Raw genomic sequence first — 23,369 nt, 5'->3', positions numbered from 1 at the left:
GCGGGCCGCAGGGCATGGTGGGGGAGGGGGGCCACCGCCATGCTCCCAGAAGGGTGGGGCCAAGAGTAGAAGGGGCGTAGCCTAGGATAGTCAGTGAAACTGGGATTCCCCACACCTGGCACCAAGAGCTGTGCAGAGCTGCACAGCACCAGGACAACTGCCCTGTTTGTCTGCACATATCAGTGGGCCTTGGCCTAGCCATCTGAGTACAAACTGCCTGAGACCTTCGGTCCATGCCAGCACACCCATCATGCTGGCTTGAGTATCCTAGTTGAGGCACTGAAAGGAGGCCTGTTCTCAGCAGCAGTGTAGCTATACCTAGAGATGCTGGACCTAGAGGTGTGGCGATGCGGCAGCATTCCATGGCTTGATGTAGTTTCCATTTTGTACGGGGTTTGTTCAATGGCTTTCGGTATTCTCACTGTAAAAATTGTTCCAAGGCCATTAGCTGGACCATCAGTGTCTATGGCAGATGTCTCCTCCACCTCCTTCCAGGGCAGGAAGTGTTGTGTAACTAACCACATAGCCACATGGTAATCATGCTGCATTAACCTCTGACATCACTTGTCAGGTGGATCCCTCAGACCACCGCAGCCCTGTGTCCCAAACTTTGAGAATGTACAGTAGTGCCTGGCAATGCTGCATGCACCATCAGAGGCAGCAGCTGCACCTCTTTACGGTACCAAACTAGCCAGACTTGATCCACATGCTTCATTAACCAGAGCTGCATGGCTGCTGAGACTGACAAATCTTTAGGCCACTACAGCAGAGCTTTTTCTTTAAAAAAAAAAAAAATCAACGTACATTGGCCCAGCTCCTGTGAAGGCTGTTTAAGATGCCATTAAAAGAGGATAAAGGAAGAGAAGCAGAGTGGGGTAGCCCCTGAGCAGTGGGGAAATCAGATTCCTTTCTGAATTCCTCTGTGAGACACACTGTGCCATACGTTCTGTTGGACCGAAAGATTTACAGTGAGGTGTGGGAAGGAGGGATGTCCAGGTAAGCGGGGTAGGTAATAGGCAGACCTTGGAATACTTGCTGAGCTGTGGACCAAAAGTCGATTGAAACAAGCACTTCCTGGATGATTAGTGGCTTTCCTGGTTGTGTGCATCCAACAGCTGTGTGGCTCTGCCTCTGGACAGCAGCAGCAGAAAGTGTGTTGCGGAGGGGGCAGGTATCTCTGGGCCGGGGCAGCTTATTGTCAGAGACACTTCTAAGAGATAGACCATAAAAAGGCTGAGTGTAGTTCGGGCCAATTCTGTTTTTTATCATGCCTGTTTGTCCAGCTTTCCCTTATGGATGTGTTATCGGGGGTGGGTAGGCATTATGGAGAAGCTTTTGTCTGCCACAGGAAAATTTGCAGTAGGGACAGCTAACACACATGCACAGTCAAATTCTGTGTTTCTACCTCCATCCAAATCCTATGGACTCAGGTTATGTCAAAATAACTGAGTGCAGAATGTGGCCTAGCATCCTTCATAGGCCCCTGTCTCATTTGTGTGTGTTTGTGTGTGTGTGTATCATACACATATATCAGGTATACACAGCAGAGCTGATGGCCTCCATGGGCCCCTTGGCACTGTTAGAGGGGGCCTGGCTTTGTGCTCCCCGAAGGGGGAGCCCTCAGTGCTGCCCAAGTGCGGCAAACACCTTGCCCCTCAGCCCTTAGTGCTGCTTGGAGCCCCGGGGCCCTTTGAATTGCCTGGTCCGAGAGCAATTGCCCACTTTTCCCTCCTATCAGCAGGCCTGGGTATACCTTTACAAATGCCTGCCCTGCTGACTTTCTGCCTTCATCTCTTTTGGCCAGCCAACCCCCATGTAATTAGCTCCATAGAAGTCAATTGAATTACTCCAGCCATACTCTCAAGTAACTGGGAGCAGAACTTTTCTGCTTGCTTCTTAAGATATCAGGCTTATGCATTTTCTTGCTAGAGTTTAGTTTAGTTTCCTTGGTTCAAAATATCATGGAGCTCTTAGCTACACACTAGCAGATCTTCATGGACACTTACCACAGATTGTGTAAGGAGTTCATTGAAGAGATGACATTTTTATGACAAGGTATGTGATTGCAAGGGTCACAGACTCCTTCTTTGGTTCCCTTCTAATTTCATTTCACCAGGGCAGCTAAATTACCGGTTTCACACTAGAGATACAAGTCTCACTCACCAACAGAAATTAGCCCAGTATAAGAGATTACCTCACCCATCTTGTCTCTCTAATACCCTGGGAACAGACTAAGCTACACCACTCACAAGCTAGAGCTACTGTATCACAAGGGCTACGTCTACACTAGCCCCAAGCTTCGAAATGGCCATTTCAAAGTTTACTAATGAAGTGCTGGAATGCATATTCAGCGCTTCATTAGCATGCAGGCGGCCGCGGCGCTTTGAAATTGACGCAGCTCGCCGCCGTGCAGCTTGTCCCAACGGGGCTCCTTTTCGAAAGGACCCCGCCTACTTTGAAGTCCCCTTATTCCCATCTGCTCATGGGAATAAGGGGACTTCGAAGTAGGCAGGGTCCTTTCGTAAAGGAGCTCCGTCTGGACGAGCTGCACGGCGGCAAGCTGCGTCAATTTCGAAGCGCCACGGCCGCCTGCATGCTAATGAAGCGCTGAATATGCATTTCAGCGCTTCATTAATAAACTTTGAAATGGCCATTTGTGTGGCCATTTCGAATTTTGGGGCTAGTGTAGACACGGCCAAGATCTCCTTTGCAGCTGTCCACTGCACTGCAAAGATGCGGAGAAGCAAACTGAAAAGCAGCTGTTGACTCAAAGCTCCTTTTGGCCATGGGCTCCAGTTTTACATCTTCACAACAGTCCACTTTCCTTCCTGTTTTTGAGTCTGATAAAGGAACACCCCCTGATTCAAGACAGCATATAAAACTGTCCTGATGTCCCATTGATTTCAAAGAGATTTAATACTTACATATGAATTTAGTGGTGCTTAAGTGCTGTTCTGAATAGGAATCGACTGAAGCAAATAGTCAAGCCTCTTTCCTGCATTGGCACCTAAAGCCATACAGTACTTGTGCTATATTAAAACAAGCTGGGAGGAGCTAGCAAAAGAGAATGAGAGTTATTACTAAGTTTATCATATTATTGGCTGTGGCCACACTTGCAAATTGCCATTTCAAAGATTACTAAGGAGGCGCTGAATTGAATATTCCGTGCCTCATTAGCATTAGGACACTTCGCTTTCTAAAGCGTGTGGCTTGGCGCAGCTACATGGGGATCCTTTTCGAAAGGACCCTTCACATTTTGAAATCCCCTTATTCCTCTCGGAATCAGGGGATTTCAAAATGTGCGAGGTCCTTTCGAAAAGGACCCCCGGGTAGCCACGCTGAGCTGCGCGCTTTCGAAGCGCCGTGGCTGGAAGCGTCTCAATGCTAATGAGGCGCTGAATATTAGAATACTCAGTTCAGCGCCTCGTTAGTAATCTCATCGGTGCCTCATTAATAATCTTTGAAATGGCCATTTGCATGGCCATTTAGAAGTTTTGGCCAAGTGTGGCCACAGCCATTGTGTGAATGTTCTTGCCAGAACAAAGTACCTGCAAAGTATAAACCTACTGTATGTAATACATAAAATAGTTGAACTATTCTTTTGGAGGAGTGCAAAACAAGCTAGAAACTTTTGGAGGCTGTAGATATGTAGTTTTCATACACATCAGTGGGCCAAGGTAAAGGCCTAAAGTTACTTTGACCTGCTAACCCGCATCAATGCTATAAAAAATTTGTCTTCACTGGGATTTTGCCAGCATAGGAGGTAGGAATGCACCTTTTTTTCTACAGCAGTCAAAACCTTAGGCTATATTTACACTGCAGACCTATTTCAGGACACGGAGGCATTCCGAAATAGCTACTTCACATCTGTGAAACGTGCCTGGTATTTCGAAATTTTTTTTGAAATGCCAGGCATGCTATTTCGGCATCCCTCTACAACTTGTTGCAGGAAGAGTAAGGGATGCCTCAAAATACCGCACTATTTCAAATGCCAAAATAGCCTATTTTGAAATTAATTTGAACTAGGATACACCATTTGCATAGTGCAAATTAAATATCTTATTTCCAGTTAAGGGCACAGTGTAAAGGTAGCCTTACAGTGTAGGGTAATAAGGGGAAAAAACCATGCACAGGACCCTGGTATCATTTACGCCAATGCAAATCCAGAATGACTGCATTAACTTAGTTGATTTCCTCAATATTTACACAGATGTAACAATCCAAAATTTTGCTCCTTTTCTTGTGACTACTCTGTAAAATACTGAGACACTTCTGGACTTATATAAACTATATAGTGTCTCTCATGCAGAGATTATAAAGCAGTTGCTAAACATTTAATTAACTAACCCTCCCTTTGAGTGGGTTTTATTATCCAGGTGCAGAAAGTGAGAGGCATGGAAACTGAGTTGATCTCCTCAATCAGTTCCAAATGCGAGACTAGATTTCAAGTCACTTGACCTCCCCGTCTAAATGTTAGCCATCCAACCATTTATTCTCTGAGCATTTAGGAAGCGTCAAATAGGCTACGAAGAGCCACATTTCAGAAAAGTGGTTTAGAATAGTGGTTCATCCTTGTTCAGAACAGTAGTTAAGCATAAACATGTGTTTGAGTCCATTCAGTGGGACTGAAGGAGATGCTTAAGTACCATTTTTAAATGGGGTGCCTTATCTCTTGGGGGCCAAAGAGTATTTGTGGGACAGAGGAAGTCTGAAAAATCATGACTGGCTCAGAGCATAGGCTTTGGATGCACAATAATCAAATTCCAGATTAGAAAATCAGCAGGGAAGCTTTGAATGTCATGTTCCAAACATTCTGGCATGCTCTCCCCAAATAATCCTATTTACTAAGAGAAACAGGGACTGCTTTTAAAACCCCTTAGTTGTTCATATTCTTTGTGCCATTATGTACTTGAAGATCAATTTGAAATACTTACAGATGGTGTATGCTATTCTGTATTGTGTGTGTGTGTGTGTGTGTGTGAATACGATGAGTCAGGGCACTTTTTTACACTCTGCACTTCAGATTTCTTTGTTATTGAAGCATGAATGTATTTCCTTTCATCATTTGGACTCTGTTAAAAAATGCAGTTGATCAATCCAATTACCAGGCTTGATAGGAACTTCTAATTGTGTTGTATCTAACAATTATTTTTAGTGTTCTGTATTTCTTCTTTCTGGACATTTCCTCTTACATTTTGGAGGTTCATGAATCTGGTTTCTGTTCCCTTCTTCAGGATCTGGTTCCTGTTTTCTGTTTTTTTCTGCTGTGCTGTAGCATATTTTGTCTGTAGTATTTCCTGATGGAAAATCTGCATGTCATAGTACTCTCATTAAGCAAGGGAAATGAAACATCAACATACTTAGAAGTGTGAGTTCTGAATAAAACTCACGGAGGTGCCTATTCACACTCCCAGGAAAACAAACATCTTGTGCCTAAGCAAAATTGTGTATGGGTAAGTCCACAGCTCTTGTGAACAAGGCAAAAATTGGTGCTAGAGTGGCAGAAAATCTCACCACAGTTGAATGATAAATTGTCCACTATGCTTTCTGACCAGATAATAGCTCTCTCCCCCTCGTGCCCTCAGCCAGCATCTTTTCAAACTGGAACATGCTCGTCTAATAATTTCTGAGTTTGATTTTAACTTAAAATCCTGTGATATGTTGGGTGGATTTGAAATTAGGTCAGATGGATTAATTTTATCCAAATTAATTTACACACACCTAGTTGAGATGTGAAACAGAGACTCCAGTGTCTCAGGGTGCTGCACACTGTTCACTCTGACTTGGGAGTGGCGGAAGCTCCCAACGAGTGTGTGGGAGACCCACTGATACCCCAGTTGTGGCCCCACCTCTCATACTGGCCTTTCTCCCCAAGACCCTTCTCTTCAGCCACTTCTTTTGCTAATGTCCCTCCTCATGCCACTCATTCCCCCTGAGGCCCTGTTACTCTACTGTCTCCTCTCTCCAGAATCCCACCTCTGGTTTCCCTCTCTGCCTCTGCTCCCCAGTCTCTCACCCTTACATCTGTTAAAAGTGGGAGGGCATAGACCCTGGACTCCCCTTCCCTGGCACCCCATGTCTGACTAACTTAAATGGGAACTGAGAATGCTCATCCCTTCAAAGCCACCGAATACTTTGGCACTGGTTCTTTTGCAACCTAGTTCTAAGATCTTGTGTGGATTTGTTACAATATAAACGATTCTTTCTGACAGCCCAGCAATAATGCCTGCAGGGAAACTGCTTCTCCTGTAACTTTCTTCTCTTGCTCCAACCCTTGGCTTGAACTTTAACCCCTGACTACTAAGTTACAGTAGAAATTCTCTTTGATGTTTGAGACAGTATTGAAGAGACACAGTGAGTATGTCTAAAAGGCTAATTTAGACCTTGTTGATCAGATGGGGAACTAATTTAGTCATTCGAGTCACACGTTGGTTATTTGCTTGACAAATATGAGTATCGGTCATGAGATATGTATAAATGGCGACAGAACAGACATCTGCCTGAAAGGCCACTTCCAGAAATGACATCTGCCTTTGAAATGCAGTAGAACCTCATGCTTACAAACTGAACGTTCAACCACACACCTCATTTGGAACTGGAAGTTCGCAATTAGGCAGCAGCAGAAACAATAAAAGCAAGTAAAATAAAATACAGAGATACAACAGTACAGTACAATACCATGTTAAATGTAAATAACTAAAGAAATAAAGGGAAAGTTTAAAACATGCGACAGAGAAAGGAAACTGTTTCTATGCTTGTTTCATTTAAATTAACATGCTTAAAAGCATATTTCTCCTGCATAGTGAAGTTTCAAAGCTATGCTAAGTCCATGCTCAGTTGTAAGCTTTCGGAGGAAGGACCATAATGTTTTGTTTGGAAGTACAAACATTTCTGAGGTGTTTGTAACTCTGTGGTTCTATTGTATGCCTGAAGCTTCCAGATCCTACATCTTATTTGCTCATTCAGAGCCGGCCCATAGTGTATCTGTCCCAGCTCTTCAAAGCATGCAATAGCCTCTTGTGAGTTACTTCCGCTTCCAGATGAAATGAGTAGGACATAAAAATCCAAACACAATTAGAGACTTGTTCATGTACCCCATAAAAGCACATGTGTTTACCCTCCATTAAGAACACAATGATGTCAGCTTGGTATCACCAGCATTTATGAGTTCCAAATCCACAAATCAAGGATTGCTCAGGCTTTTGGAGTCCCCTATAAGGCAGAACATGATCCAGTGCCAGGTGAGAAGGGGAGCCCAGAAATCACATCTCCCTGAAAGTCAAATGCAAATCGGAACCCACAGTTTGGTGACTGTCTTAACCTACTGTGTGGCTCATTGGGCTGATGTCATTCTTAATTATTCCTGCTATTCGTTTATATATTGCCACAAGTACGTGAGCTGGCGTGCAGACCAAAACGAGAATAGAGTTCCCACCTTGCAAAGCTCACATTCTAAAGTGGCAACATGTAGGCAGGGGTAGGGAGTAAGAGAAGCAGGGGGCTGAGTGGCAAATTGAGGCACATGCTGGGTTCGTGATGATAGTTTGCATTTTTTTATTCTAAGCTCTCTGTCTCTCCTCCTCAGGAGTTGTTCATGCTGTTTGGAGGAGAAGATGTGGTTCTTCTTCGAGTGTCCCCGTGGGTGCTCCACATTAGGTGTCGGGCTCGCCCGATGCCGCAGATCGGATCTTCCAAGCAGTGTCTGCCGGACCGCGCATGCGCCAGCGCGCGCCGCTCCCTTGCGCGCTCCTGGCCACGTGCGCGATCCGGTCCCCGCCAGTTCCTCTTAACCGCCGTCGGCTGCAGATGGAATCCGACTAGGCTACGGCCAAGTTAGCGTATTCAATGGTTTTAACTGTTTTTCTTTAAAGTTTTCAAGTTCTTAGGCTACTGTTAAGTTAGCCAGTTGTTATTTTCAAAAAAAAAAAAAAAAAAAAAAAGAAACAACAAGCGGGACGGCATTCAGTCCAGTCCTAGTAACAAGCGGAGCACCAGAGGCCAGGAGCCTAGGGCCATTAGCCCTCCTGCCGCAGCAGGCTATCAGAGAGGGGGAAAACAGCACAGAGAAGGTGCTAAGTACCCCATTAACAACTGAAAGACTCACCAACAATGTCCTCTTCAGGATTCAAGAAATGTGAGTCTTGCCGAGAGGAAATGCCAGCGTCTGATGGGCACAGTCACTGCATAAGGTGCCTGGGGGAGTCCCATGTCACGCAGAAATGCTCCTTCTGTGCAAAATTAACAGCCAGAGCAAGGAAGGACAGGGAGATGCGGCTTAAAATGCTGCTCTTCGACAAGGCCCTCCAGCCAGACGTGCCGGAGCGGCCGCAGCAGGAGGGACCCTCCGGGGCCCATAAAGGGAAAGCCGCCTCCCTCACCCCATCAGCGCAAAAACGGAGGAAAGTCTCCCCAGCCCGATCCCTGCCGGCAGCAACAGCGAGCGGGACGGGAGGAGTGCGCAGCCCCCAGCAGCAGCAACAGCTGATCGGCGGCGGCACGGAGAGCCACGTGGAGGCGGCTCAGCCTCCGATAATCAAACAGCCGCCCCGCACCGCAGGCAGGGCGGCGGCTAAACAAGCGCCAGTACCGGCGGCACCGCAAGCAGCGGCACCAACCCCCGGGGAACCGGCGGTGCAGAGTGTGCAGGCACGCAGCCTGCAGGCACCGGAGGACACCGCCCGTGCGGCACTGCCCATAAGCGTGCCGAGCACGGCGCGGACGGGGCCGAGATCCCCTACACGTCAGGGGGCGGAGCTACCCCCTCAAGGGAAGGGGAAGGCTGCACACAAAACAAGGCACCACAGCCCCTCTCCAGACAGGGCTGCAGAGTTGCTTTCTCTCAGCCCTCCGCTCATGCTGCAGACTCCAACTAGAAGGCAGGGGTCCCCCCTAGCCTACCCGGAGCCCCCGTCTCCATTTTTACAACCAGCCTCGCCCTGGCTGGGACCACCTTCACCCTTCCTGGGGTTTGAGCCGCTGGAGTACTATCACAAATCGCTCTCTCCAGTGTCCCAGGTCGCTCGACGATCTCGCTCCCCCAGACGCAGAGGGTATGCACCAAGGGAGTGGTCTAGGTTACCTTCCCAAGAACAGTGCCCATGCTGCCATGGTTGCCCTTATCACGCGGGGCATAGACACCACCAGCAATCTACCAGGGAAAGATCCCCACAGACGGTCCCGTATCCCCGAGGGCAATCGCGAACGGGGACAGAGACTCAAGTATCTCAGGGGGAACTGGTTATGGAACCCCGAGATTTTCCCTTGCAAGCTTCCAGTGAGTGGATGTACCATCACCAACAGGAACCGGAAGGGTCCAGAGAGGCGTACCCCAGTGGTTCCTCGCTCTCCTCCCCGGACGAGGCTACGGCCCCGGGGGACGTCCATCCTCCGGACGATCTCAAACAGTTTCAAGAGCTGTTTAAGAGGGTGGCCTTCACGCAAGGCATCCAAACAGCAGAGGTGCAAGAGAAACACCATAAGCTCCTCAAAAATCTGAGACCTCCGGCCTCCTCCAAAATAGCAATACCACTTGACGAAGCAATCTTGGAGTCCGCCACTATGATATGGCAGACCCCTGCGACTATTCTGCCTGTCCACAAGAGAGCGGATAAGAAATACTTTGTGCTGGCGAAGGGCATGGAGTTCCTGTTCAGCCACCCACAACCAAATTCCTTGGTGGTGGAGTCGTCGCAACAAAGATCAAAGACATCTCAATTCAAGACAGGGGGAACAGACAAAGATGCCAAGAAGCTAGAGCTGTTCGGCAGAAAGGTCTACTCCTCCTCCACTCTACTGTTGCGAATGGCAAATTACGCAGTGCATCTAGCGAACCATAATTTCGACAACTACAATAGGTTAACCTCCCTCATGGACTCGCTTCCAGAGGACAAGAAACTGGTGCTCAAGGCCATCGTGCAAGAAGGCTACGCGGCCTCGAGGACGGGAGTTCAGATCGCCCTGGATGTTGCGGACACAGCAGCACGCTCCACAGCTACGGCAGTGGTGATGCGAAGGGAGTCCTGGCTCCAGACTTCGGGTATACCGAGGGATCTGCAGGCAAAGATAGTTGATCTTCCCTTCGACTCGCAGAAGCTGTTTGCTGAATCAACTGACTCGGTCCTTCATTCCAGTAAAGATTCAAGAGCCACACTTAGGACCCTGGGGATTTACACCCCTCCATACAGAAAGAAAAAGTACTACCCTCAACAAAGACGGTACCAGTACCAGCAACAGCGTCCCCAGTACCACAGGGGTTATGAGCAAGGGCGACATCAACAGCACCAGCAGTACAGAACTCCCAGGCGACGTTCCCAACAGAGCCGTGCGTCCTCGGGGCAGGGCCAAAGGCCACAAGTTTGACACACAGATCCAGGGCTGCGCCATCACTACCATCGCACAAGGTCATCCGAAGCGGTTATTCCACCATCGCCTCCGACCATTCTACGACCAGTGGCAAAGGATCACCACAGACAAATGGGTGCTGGAGATCACAGCAACGGGGTACGCCATCCCCTTCCAGTCGCTCCCACCGCCACGACCTCCACCCAGGCCCCACCTCCAGGAGGCCTCCCACGTAGCGAGGCTCAAGCAGGAGGTAGACCATCTCATGCTCATAGGGGCAGTGGAAAGAGTGCCGGAGCAACTGCAAGGGAAAGGGTTCTACTCGAGGTACTTCCTCACGGAGAAAAAGACAGGAGGCTGGAGGCCCATCTTAGATCTTCGAGGCCTCAATCGGTACCTGCGCAAGCAACGCTTTCGGATGATCACAATCGCCAGAGTCTTCACCAAGACCTTGGCAGTGGTGTCAGCCTACCTGCACAGACAGGGGGTATTTATATTCCCGTATCTGGAGGACTGCCTACTCAAAGGGGCCTCGAAGGAGGAGGTACTACGCATGATACGCGTCACAGCAGGCACGTTCTCTTCGCTCGGCCTGGTTATCAATCTGGCAAAATCAAAGATAGACCCCACACAGGACATAGAGTTCATAGGGGCACGCATAAATTCTATTACAGCGAGAGTGTATCTACCAGAGACTCGCTTTCGAGCCATCAGCTCCCTCGTGCAAGTCATCACCTTCAGCCCTACGGTGCCGGTCCTGACGTGCTTACAGCTGCTGGGCCACATGGCAGCAGCGACGTTCGTAGTACAGAACGCCAGGTTACACATGCGCAGCATGCAGCACTGGCTGGCGAGCGTATACAAACCGGCAGCACACACCGTTCACAGGGTGGTGTCGCCCACAGCAGAGGTGCGCAAATCCCTGCAATGGTGGGTAAACCCCAAGAACTTGCTAACAGGGGTACCCTTCCACCAACCACAAATATTGGTTTTTCTTACTACAGATGCCTCCCTCATAGGGTGGGGAGCACACATGGGCAAAGAGGTGACTCAAGGGCTGTGGTCCTCCATGGAGCAGTCACTGCACATAAATATACTGGAGCTCAGAGCAGTGTTCAACGCCTGCAGACACTTTCGAGACCATATACAAGGCAAAGTAGTCGGGATCAGTACAGACAATACCTCCACCATGTTTTATATAAATCGGCAAGGAGGAGCTCAGTCCCGTGCCTTATGTGCGGAAGCAGTCCGGTTATGGAACTGGTGCATCGCCAACAATATAATCTTGAAAGCCTCGTACTTACCAGGCACTCACAATGTGAAGGCAGACCAGCTGAGCAGGCGTTTCACACTCACGCATGAGTGGCAGATCCGTCCCGATCTACTACGACCGATTTTTCACACATGGGGTTTTCCCCAGATAGACCTGTTTGCCACTCAACACAACAAGAAGTGCCCACGATTCTGCTCCAGGGCAGGACTGGGACGGGGTCCCTGGGGGACGCATTTGCGATCTCCTGGAGGGGCCCCCTGCTGTACGCTTTTCCTCCCACAGTGCTGATCCACAAAGTCTTGCAGAAAGCCAGGAGGGAAGGAGCCCGAATGATCTCGGCAAGCAAGTGTATACATTTTTGTTCTTTCGTTGAGCTTTCTCAGCTATCAGTCTTAGTGCCAATATCTGCTGTATGGTACTTCTATCTTTTTTGAACCCTGCTTGCTTGTCTGCTATATATTCTTCTATCTGCATTTTTAATCTCTCAGTCAGTATCATCATCAGCACCTTACCTAGATGACTCGTTAGGGCAATCGTTCTGTAGTTCTTGCACTCCAACATACCTCCTTTCTTGGGTATTGTAACTAGCACAGATCTTGTCCATTCCTTTCAGCCAGTGTTTGTAACAGTCAGAAGTTTAATGTTTTCTAAATGAAGTGTTTTGATTTTATTTTAAATTATTTTGTTTTGACTTTCCCTGGGTGAATCTACACTAGGAAGTTAACTTTGAAGTAAGCAGCACGGAGTCTACGCACATTTTCCCTTACCTTGAAGTTAATGTTGAAGTAGGGAGCCCAACTTCAAAGTCCTTACTCTCTTCCCGGGAATGGAGTAGTGCCCTACTTCGAAGTTTAACTTTGAAGTAGTGTGTGTGTAGATGCTCAACTTTGAAGTTGCTTACTTCAAAGTTGTACTTCGAAGTAAGCAACTTTGGACTTACTATTGTATTGTAGACACAGCCTCTTTGTTTTAAAGGGAAATACTGTCAAAAAGTACATGTTTTTGTTTGACCTTAAACAAATGATTTTCCAGCACTTTCATTTACCCATTGTATCACCAAAGTCAGGATATAGTTTACTGTTTTCCCAGGGTACTCGGAAATTTGTTCAGGTCCATCTCTAGTTCTGTGATATATTTCTTAAAGCTTTTCATTCTATTTGGGAAAAAATCAAGAAAAGCAACTCACCCTTATTGAAAATAAACCCAAGTGGAAAAATTCAAGAGGCAAGCAAAAGAGAAATTAAAGGAAAACATTGCTTGTAGTAGTCAAGAGACAAAGCCCAGCTCACGAAGAATGTTAGGAGCGCTTTTACTTTTTGGCAATGCATCAACCTAGACATACTTTCTAAAAAAAAAAAAATTGTATTTGCTTTCAGAAAACTTGTGTTCTCTATGTGAGGTCTGAAGAGCAGACAGCTGACTTTTTGCATTATCATGTCTCTGTGGAAACCCAGAGACACCAAATGCACATGCTCAGACTGTGATGCTTTGCCTAGTTTTGTTTTATTTTTTCTTTTACCTTTAAATCTCGAATTTATAAGACCTGGGGGCACTCCACTGTGTTTACATCTCATAAACAGTCAGGCGCCAGAGTGCATCTTCTCAGTTCTTACAAAGAAGCCACTTTGGGAGCATTATTGTAGAAGTGGGAGGCAATTGGATAAAATTCCACATGGGAATGACTCACATTTAAAGCTTTCTCTGCTATATACAGAGAAACTCAACTCATCTCAATATATTTTCCCGTAAGAACAGGCTGAAAAGTCAAACTTCCTGTACTAATTTCTGACCTGCCATCACTCCCTTACTGCACCAGACAAGAGACACAAAAGTCAAAATCTTTATTTATGTGAAGACCTAGTTATAGTCATACCGTTGATGACTTTATTGTAACAATGCTAACATGCCATTTTAAATAAAGCATGCACTTTTTCTCTTCCCTGTGAGAATAGAAACAGATTAGTCAATGGACAAATTCATTCACAATGTAGTTCTGTCAGCTTTAAATGTAAGATAAATTTCCTCGTCTCCTAGAGCTGGTACAATCTAGCTCCTGCCTAAATACTGCCAGAGCTTAGGGCCGCATTGATAGGGACTATACACTTACCTCGTAAGATACAGTCTTTGCCCCAAAGAGCCAATGACCTAAACAGAAAGGACTGCTGGAGGTGAGAGAAAAGAAGCGTGACTGTTACAGACTTGGACATGCCAACTCTCACAAACTAATTGCAAGAGTTGCAGTTTCTAAGCCTCACTCAGAAATTGTCAGCCGCTCCAGGTACAGCAAGGGCTGCCATTGTTAGCAACCCTGGTGTGGCAGGGCCAACCTCCTTCTGTCATTACTGGGGTGGCTGGGGCTCCCTGATCAGCCCCATGCATGAGCTAGACTCTCACTTTTGGGCTGGGAAGTGGGAGAGGGGACCCCACTGAAGTATGCCCTAGGCCCAGGAAGGGCAAAGAACGCTAAGGAGCAAAGGTGAGTTTGTGGGCTGCAGTGGTTATGCAGTTATCCAGCCAGTTGTGCACCCTCCTTATAGTAGCTCCATTTAGGTTGTATTTCTGTAGTTTGCTTATGAGACAGTGTGAAAGGCCTCGCTAAAGTCTAGATATACCATACCTACTGCTTCCCCTGTCATCACAAGGTTTTTTACCTTGGTTTGACATGTTATGTTCTTGATAAAACCATCCTATTACTTATCACCTTATATTTTAGATGTTTGTAAATTGATTACTTAATTATTTGCTTCATTAGGAGCAGAAGTTAAGTTGGCTGGCCTTTAATTCCCTGGGTTGTCCTTACTTCCCTTTTTTACAGATGGGCATTGTATTTGCCCTTTTCCTGTCTTCTGGTATCTTTCCTGTCTCCCATGACCTTTCAAAAATAATAGCTAATGACTCAGATATCTCCCCAGTCAGCTCCTTGTCTAGTCTGCATTTCATCAGATTCTTGGGACCTGACATTCACCTTGTCTAAGTAATTTTTAGCTTAGTCATTCCCTATTTTAGCTTCTGATCCTACCCCACATTCGCTGGCATTTAGTATGTTAGGCTTCCAATTTTTACCAACCTTCTTGGTGAAAATTGAAACAAAAATATCTTGAAATACTTCTGCCATTTCTACATTTTCTGTTATTGTTTTTCCATCTTCTTTGAGTAATGGCCCCGCCCTGTCCTTGGTCTTCCTCTTGCTTCTAATGTATTTGTAACATGTTTTCTTGTTATCCTTTAGCTAGATTGAGTTCATGTTGTGCCTTGGCCTTTCTCATTTTCACCGTACGTACTCGTGTTATTTGTTTATATTCATCCTTTGTCATTTGATCTAGTTTCCATTTTCCAGAGGACTCTTTTGGTTTTTAGATCATTGAAGATCTCCAGGTTAAGAGAGCGTGCTTTTCACCCGGTTCCAGTCTTAATACTTGAATGTCCTTTGTTCATATTAGATCCTTTATTGATCCTTTTCACAATATACACACATTGGCAGATCATTTACTGTGATCATCTATTATTGTTCGCACCATAGCTGTGCACAGTGTTTTCCAGACAAATCGGCAGAATGTCCCTGTGCCCCAGAGCTTGAAGGTGAAGCATGTGATGTTGTGGGTTGATTCCAGTGTGCTGCAGTAAGTCACTTGGAGTTGGAGATGCCCCTCATCTTAGAGGACCAAGGTCTTTGGTAAGCAATAGACAATACAGCAACAATGGAGAGGGTGAATGGCTAAAACAGTCAATATGTTATAAATGCTGACAATAATGTGTGCCCTTTGGGTCTTGTAGCTACAGGTTATTAGTGCTCTAGATTATAATTTGTTCCATGGTTGTAAGTGCACGTCTCTGTATATGCATGTAGAGGAGGTATCCTTTGGCAGTCAACATTTTCCAGGAGTCAGCATGCAGGGGTAGCTAAGATACGACATTCCCCCTATACCTTTGAAGAGGGATGTTTGGTGGTAGCTGAAGGAATGAGTAGTGATGGAGGACTGGCTCAGAGAAGATCATTCTTAGGAGGGGCTTGACGAAGGAGAGTGAAATAGGGTATCATGCTGGACCAGGGAGCCTCTTGGGTCACAGCTGACAGAATGAAAAATATCAGGAGCTGGCAAATCACTGAGGAGGAGGCAGAGGCACTGACAGCTGCTGCCTAGCTCGGGGCAAGGTGGGAAAGGGGCCTGGTTCTGTGCTCCCAGAAGGGGCGGGGCCAAGTGCAGAAGGGATGGGGCCAAATGTGGAAGGGGCGGGACGAAGAGCAGTCAGCTCTCAGCCCACCTGGGTTGCGGTGCTGCCCCTCACTCCCTCACAGTTGCACGCAGCCAGAGCAATGCTGACATGGCATTTCAATGGGGCCCGGCAATCCGGCCACCGCATCTGCCAAAATAGCAGGGTAGGCAGCTGGCACTCTGGGCCCCTTTGAAATGCCAGGCCAGGGGGCAGCCACCCCCATTGCCCCCTCTGCTATCAGTGGGCCTAGGAGGAGGGGGTGGAGATCGAAACCAAGGGAGAGATGTAGGCAGCGCAGGGCCTGGAACGAGGATTCTAATAACCCCTCCGCTTTCCCCAGTCAACTCCTGGGTTTAAAGTTTTATTAAATTAAGCTAGAGGCAGCCCAGAACCTTGGGGATTTTCCTTTCAAACCATCTGAATTGGAAGCAGGAACCCTTTGAAGCCACTTGCCTGGGGAGGGTATCACATGCTAAGCAGTTGGCATTCTGTGTGAAGCTGTATTCTCTGAAACTCTTAAAGGGAAAGCACATGCAGCAATTAAAACTCTTCCTGTCCATGTTCCCAGCTCCCTTATCAGTCACGTAACTGACCATTATCCCCTAGGAAAGAAAAAAGGGGATTTCAGTGACCCTACAGATTAACAAAACAAAACAAACAAAACCAAAACAAAGCCAACCCTAGAATGCTCCAGATTCTCTGCCTGGAAAAATGGCACTTACTGGAAAATCCTTTCATTTAGTACACAGCAGTCACTTCCTACAATAGTACCAATGGTGGTATCTGTTAGAGACATTACTGAGCAGTCCCATCTCCATCATCATAACTGAGAAAGTTTCAGCAGCGGGTGACACACTTAAATGTGTAGGGGGTCAAACCCTGAATTCCTTGGTCACTTTTTACCTCAGCTTTTCTCTGGCAAAACTCTGAAGGATTCCTGAATAAAGCTCCATGGTTGGGAGAAGTCTTCAGGATACTTGAGGGTGAGAGTAAAACAATATCTTCGGAAATGAGAAATTTCATCCTGACTGGGGCACAGCCAGGCCGACAGCCTTGCCAGGCCAAGGCTGGGGGTGGGAAGGGAGGAAAAATCCTGCACCATGCCTGTGGAAGCTACCTGCAGTATGCCGGCGGGGCGCCAGCAGCGATTTAAAGAGCCTGGGACTCCAGCAGCTGCCACTGCTGCAGTAGCGGTGGCCAGGAACATTGGACCCTTTTGAATTGCTGGAGCTCAGAACAACTGCCCTTTTGTCCCCCTCCTGCTCCACTGATGGACCTGTCAGAACAATATACTGAGGTGAACAGTGGTGGTGCCTCTGCCTCATGCTTCAGAATTTCATCGTGTGGACCAATTGAATTTTAATCTCTCGCTCGCTCTCTCGCACACACGCAAAAATATTTTTGAAATTAATAATGGTCTGTTTTAAATGTTCTTAATAGTCACACTAGAGGTTGACTGTAGCAGAGAAACAAGTCTGGATTATGGACTGATCTTTTACTCGCAGCTTGTTTTGTACTACCGGAGTGAGAAATGAAGCTGCACTGAAGCAAGAAAACTCCTGCTTGGGAATCTGCTGGCAACAGAACATGCTGTGTTCTCTTTTTTCTTCTTTCATTCCTCTCTGTAGCTGATGTATTATTCTGCATAAATAGTGCTCCATGCTTCATGTCAACAAATTGCCTACATTCACGCAGGATGAATTTCAGTATTTTAATTTCTTTACACTGGGACTCTTTTTTAAAAAAATCTTCTTCACTTTTGATTTATCCAAATCAGAGCTGTGGGATCAGGCCGGCATCCCTAAAAGATCCACCCTTCTAGATGCTCACAAATCCCTTATATGTATTAATAATACTTACGTCTCCTATAAACCTTCCATCCAACACTCTTTACAAATGTTAATGAATTAACCTTCATAAGCTGCCTCATGGGGGCTGAGAAGTGCTATGGCCGTTGCACAGATAGGTCACATTATATGTGCAAACTGAACCCCTGCGAGGTTGAACTGCCTGCCCCAAAACAAGTTAAGTTTATAACAGTTTGGTATAGCATGCAGGTTGGCTTGCTCTGTCCAGTGTCTCAGCCACAAGACAGTCTTTCTCCTGAAACCTCCGTTCCATTTTTTGTCCCGCAGCTGAAGGGAAACATGAAGCATCCTTGTGGAAAATAAGCCTTTTGAAAACTTGGCTGCGAGCTACCCACACATCACAGTTGTCAGCTAGGCTGCACTTGTGTGGTTCAGGGGAATGAAATTTAGAGGACCTTCTGTTTCTATGCACAAAGGTCTCTACCAGTTCACCTACGCAGAAGAATCTGCGTCAGCTGCCAGTATTCATTTTTTCTCCTTTGTGGCTTTCCAACCCAGCAGAGGGACAGAAGACTGATTCCATCCTCCAGGGCCAGTGATGACATGAGCATTAGCCTGTATATTACAAAGCATGAGTGCAATCACATTGTAAATTATCCACAGTAACATCAGTTCCTGTTCTGCTTCCTTTTCCTTCATTAAGTGCTTGGGCATGGGCTTTGTTTGTTCTCTGGAATGAAGATGATCAATTATGTGATACAAAGAGATGGTCTGTTTTTAATTTTGAATATTCCAACATTCTTTGGAAATAGCAGATTTTTTAAAGAGGAGACAGGAGCAATTCACTGTAAGCAAACCAAAGAGGTTATGCTGCAGCCAAAGGACCTGTGGGTGTGATCTTGTCAGATGCCCAAAAATTAGTGGGGTTGAGATGACATGAGACAGGGGTGCACAAAGTGGGTCTGTGCCCCCGCCCAGAGGGGTGCGGCATTTTGTAAGTGGGGGGGCTCAGTGCAATCATTCACACACACCCCACAGCTTCCACTGCCTCCCAAGGCCTTTTGCTTTCTCCCCTGTGGCCTCCATCACTGCTATTGCCAAGGGAAAGCAGTGACCAATGGGAATGGTGGTCCCCTGCCAGTGGGCCAATCAGAATGTTCAGAGGCCTTGAGCTAAGTGGCAGGAAGAGCCATCGAGTTTCAGGCTCGGTAAGGCAGCCACATTGGTCCCCACAGCCCATGTCACCACCTCCCTGCTCTACAGCGGCCTGGTGCCACCTTTGCCCATCAACATAATGAAGCCTGGGATCACCACCGCCCTGCTCTACAGCAGCACCAAGTTCCATGGCTAGCAGCTCAGCAAGGGCAATACCTATGAGGTGGAAGTGGTGATAGAGCGGAGCCCCCTGGGTTCCCCCTTTGAGACATCCCCCCCGAGCACCACTCCCCCTTTGAAGCACCCCTTGAGTCCTCCACATACCCTCCTGGGGTCCTCCCCCAAGCACCCCTATCCCCTTGGGGCACCCTCTGGAGCTCCCCTTTATCTGTTTGCTGAGCATCCCACCCCCTTCCTGGGCACCCTCTGCATCTCTTCCTGTGGTCCTCCCACAGATTGGGGGCCCCCGGCTAATTGCAGGACTGAAAAGGGGGCCCGATGTAAAAAATTTGCTCACCTCAGCATATGTGATTACTAGTGAAAATGCTCTGCATTGCAGAATGTGCTTTCTGTGGTCTAGTAACAGAGAGAGAGCTGTGTTAGTCTGTATTCTAACAAAACAAATCAGCAGTCATGTAGCATTTTAAAGACTAACAAAATACTTTATGAGGTTTAATCTGAAGAAGTGGGTCTGTCCGACAAAAGCTCATTACCTAATACATTATTTTGTTAGTCTTTAAAGTGCTACATGACTGCTGACTTTTGTGGTCTGATAGAAATGGCATTTCTCCTTGGTGAGTCAGTACTGAACCAGTATTTTGCAGCGGTATTAGGTGGGTACCATCTTCCAGCTGACAGAAAGACCTGGCCACGGGCTGTTGTAAAACAATTAACCCTAGAGAGAAGTTTAACAAGAAGAGAGTGTTCACTCTGAAGCTCTGACTAATCACATGTTCATTGCTGTCTGCTCACCTACATTCTTCCTCTGACTTCACTTACTACTGGGTTTGCTTCCTGTTCTAAACTGGAGTCTGGAGTTGTTGCATTCTGCCTTGCAGTCGCTCTGTGTCCTCCCCGCATGCCAACAATGGGCTATTTTGGGACTAAATCTTGTTTCCCTTGCTTAGGTGACAGAGGCCATGTGCAAGTGGGAAGGGTAGGAGGGTGTGTACATGGGAGCTTTCCCTTGCCTTCCACCTGTTGTCCTGCATGGTGAAAGCTGAGGAGTGCAGCTGCTATTCCAAGAAACTGCCACTGATGATGATAGCCTCGTGGGCACCACATATCAAGAAAGATTTGGAGAAGGTCCAGAGAAGAGCAAGATGAACGATTAAAGGTCTAGAGAGCATGAACAATGAGGGAAGACTGAAAGAACTGGACTGGTTTAATTTAGAAAAGAGAAGACTTAGAGGGGACGTGATAGGGGTTTTCAAATACCTAAAAGAGGGCACAAGGAGGAGGGAGAAAAATTGTTCTCCTTGGTCTCTGAGGATAGGACAAGGAGCAATGGGCTTAAACTGCAGCAAGGGAGGTTTAGGCTGGACGTTAGGAAAAGCTTTCTAACTGTCAGGGTGATTAAACACTGAAATAAATTACCTTGTGAGTCTGTGGAATCTCCATCACTGGAGATATTTAAGAGCAGGTTAGACAGACATCCATCAGTGGTCTGCAACCTGTGGTTCTTTAAGGACTTCTGTGTGGCTCCTGATGCTATAATTGAAGTTTAAAACAAAAAACCTTCTGATTATTTTTGATAAATGCTGAACACATACTCAGATGGGGTGAAAGAGAAGTGATTTAGGTATTAAAGCCAGGTGGTTGAATAGTTTAGCAGAGAAATCGAAGCATCAGAAGAGACATAACAGAAGGGATCATGTGGATTATTTTTCTTCTGTTACAATTGGAAGTGTGTGCATCTTCTGTCTTTTTTCTTTATCTGCTGGTTTGATTTTTAATTATTTGTTCAGGAGATAATGAACGATTGTGCTGTATTTATAGAAAATCCCTAGGCTGTGATATTATCTGCTTCTGTGCTGGCTTTCTGCAAACACTGGTAAGCTGGTGATTGATTATCACTAGAAATATTAATTAAATTTCAAACTGTAACAAATAACAAATAGTACTGAAATTTACAAGATTATCTTAAAATCCAAATATCTGCTTAGTTATTCAGTTCATCATGCTCCTTGTAGAAAGTGACTATAGATATAGACAAGCTCAGAGCCCCTATAGCTGTCAATCAATAAGTTCATGGTGTATCTTAGTTGTTTACCCTCTGTTTCCCCTGCCCTGGGATTTAATTCCCTCAATCAATTTTTTGTATTCACTGAGTCTGCCTGTGATGAGCTTTATAGAGATTATGGTGGTTGGTACTGTGGGAGGAGCACAGGACTTGCATACAATTGCACAAATATTTTATTTTATGCTCTTTTGTTGTTTTTGTAAAAGAAAATTTATTGGAGCCAGAAGCTCTCTGCTTTGCCCTTTAATGAATCAATCAAACCCAAAGCGAGTCCTACAGTCCTGATATTTTTATAATTTCTTGAGTTATCCTTCTCTCTCTCCCTCTCCCTTTCTCTCTTTCTCTCTCTCTCTCTCTCTCTCTCATTTGATTTCACAGACAGTGAAATTATTCCTCCCGATTGCCTGCGTCCGAGATCTTTCACTGCAATTCGCCGGCCCTCACTGCGCAGGGAGACGGAGGACACCCGGCTCTCTGTGAGCCTCTGCGACCTCAACCTGCAGGAAGAGAACTTCCATGTGCTGGCCACCATGTGCCCTATCCCTCAGAATTCCCTCAACTCTCAGCATTCTCATCTCTTCCCAGCCCAGCTTGAAAGCGACCTCCGCTTCCACCAGCTCAGGGGAGCCCATATTAAAATCCTGGATGACCAAACTGTGGCCAGGCTGGAACATGCCCGGGATGAGAGGACTTTGGTTTTTACCAGCAGATCCCTCAGAATCAATGAAACAATTTTTGTCAAAATTAACAAATCAAATGCCTCCCGTTCCGGCACATTGTCTTATGGAGTGACCTCTTGTGACCCAAGTACCCTGAGGCCCAGTGACCTTCCTTATAACCCAGAGTCATTGGTTGATAGGAAAGAATTCTGGGCAGTCTGCAGAGTGCTGGTGCCCCTCCAGAGTGGAGACATCTTGGGATTTGTGGTGAATTCAGAAGGTGAACTTCATTTGAGTCACAACGGAGCCAGCGCTGGCATGCAGGTCTGCGTGGACTGTTCCCAGCCTCTCTGGATGTTCTTTGGTTTACATGGAGCAGTTATGCAAATTCGAGTATTGGGTATGATTCTCTATTTTAAAATTTCACATTACAAATATTAGGGGAGTCTGCTTTGTGTGTGAGGGGAATTGAATTAAAATATTAGGTGATCAGCTTACTTTAGGCCACACACCCAAAAAGATTTATATCAAATGACTCTCTGGCACTGTGGATCTGCACCCAAGAATACTGGGTTAGAATACTGTACTTTGCATTTCTGTAGCACTTTCCAAGTAAGAGCCTCCAAACTCTATGCAAATACAAGCAAATTCATCATCTTAATTTCCTAGTGAAAGAAGGAAGTGTAATTGTTTTGCATATGGGGAAAATGAGGTGCCATGGTTTGCCCTGGGTCACAGAGAAAATCTATTCCAGAACCTTCTACCATGCATTAACCACAAGACCAAAGAAAGTCCTCATGTTAGATTATGCAAAGAAGCAACAGTGACATGAACTGTTGTAAATGTTACATAGTCCCATCTGAGCGCAAGGCAGAAAGCCAACAAACAATGAAGAATCAATGAAATGTTTACAACCTGTTCTGGTCTAATTATGCTAGCATAAGTGATGCAGGTAAGTGATCTTAAAATAGATTGTTTTTATCTCAACAGTGTTCTTTTAACTGGAAAGGTGCTAGAAAGAAAGTGCACATAAAAATGTAAGAATATAAGAACAGCCAGACTGAGTCAGACCAAATGTCCATCTAGCCCAGTATTCTCTCCTCCGATGGTGGCCAGTGCCAGGTACCCCAGAGGCAGTGAAGAGAACAGGTAATCATCAAGTGATCCGTCTCCTGTCATCCATTTCCAACATCTAACAGAGGCTAGGGACGGCATTCCCACCCAGCCATCTGTATGCAGCATTCAAGATATAGGTGTACCATGGATTTAGATAGAGGCAATAAGATATTCTCTCTTATTTTCTATCCCTTTTTAATGATTCCTAACATTCTGTTTGCTTTTTTACTGCTGCTGCACATTGAACAGATGTTTTCAGAGAACTATCCACAATGACTCCAAGATCTCTCTCTTGAGTGGTTATAGCTAAATTATTCCCCATCATTTTGTATGTATAGTTGGGATTATCTTTTCCAATCTGCATTATTTTATGTTTATAAACATTAAATTTCATTTGCCATTTTGTAGCCCAGTCCCTTAGTTTTGTGAGATCTTTTTGAAGCTCCTCACAGATCACCTTGTGGAACTCCTTGCCAGAGAATGGTGTGAAGGCCAGGACTTTAACAGGGTTCGAAAAAGAACTAGGTAAATTCAGAAGGGCTAGGTCCATTGATGGCTAT

General features: G+C 46.1%; 1 protein-coding gene across 3 annotated transcripts in view; it reads left to right on the top strand.

Moving 5' to 3' along the window:
- Positions 1–23,369, top strand: part of NEURL1 (neuralized E3 ubiquitin protein ligase 1) — a 143,025-nt gene that overhangs the window by 99,093 nt on the left and 20,563 nt on the right. For all 3 annotated transcript variants that reach the window (XM_074999900.1, XM_074999899.1, XM_074999901.1), the window contains exon 4: positions 21,413–22,093. In XM_074999900.1, the coding sequence (XP_074856001.1) occupies positions 21,413–22,093 (681 nt within the window). The remainder of the gene's footprint in view (positions 1–21,412; positions 22,094–23,369) is intronic.

This window comes from Carettochelys insculpta, chromosome 7 (genome assembly GCF_033958435.1).
Source record: "Carettochelys insculpta isolate YL-2023 chromosome 7, ASM3395843v1, whole genome shotgun sequence".
In the NCBI taxonomy this organism is placed as follows: Eukaryota; Metazoa; Chordata; order Testudines; family Carettochelyidae; genus Carettochelys; species Carettochelys insculpta.
The sequence above is the reverse complement of the archived record's forward strand: the minus strand, read 5'-3'. Positions and strand labels throughout refer to the sequence as shown.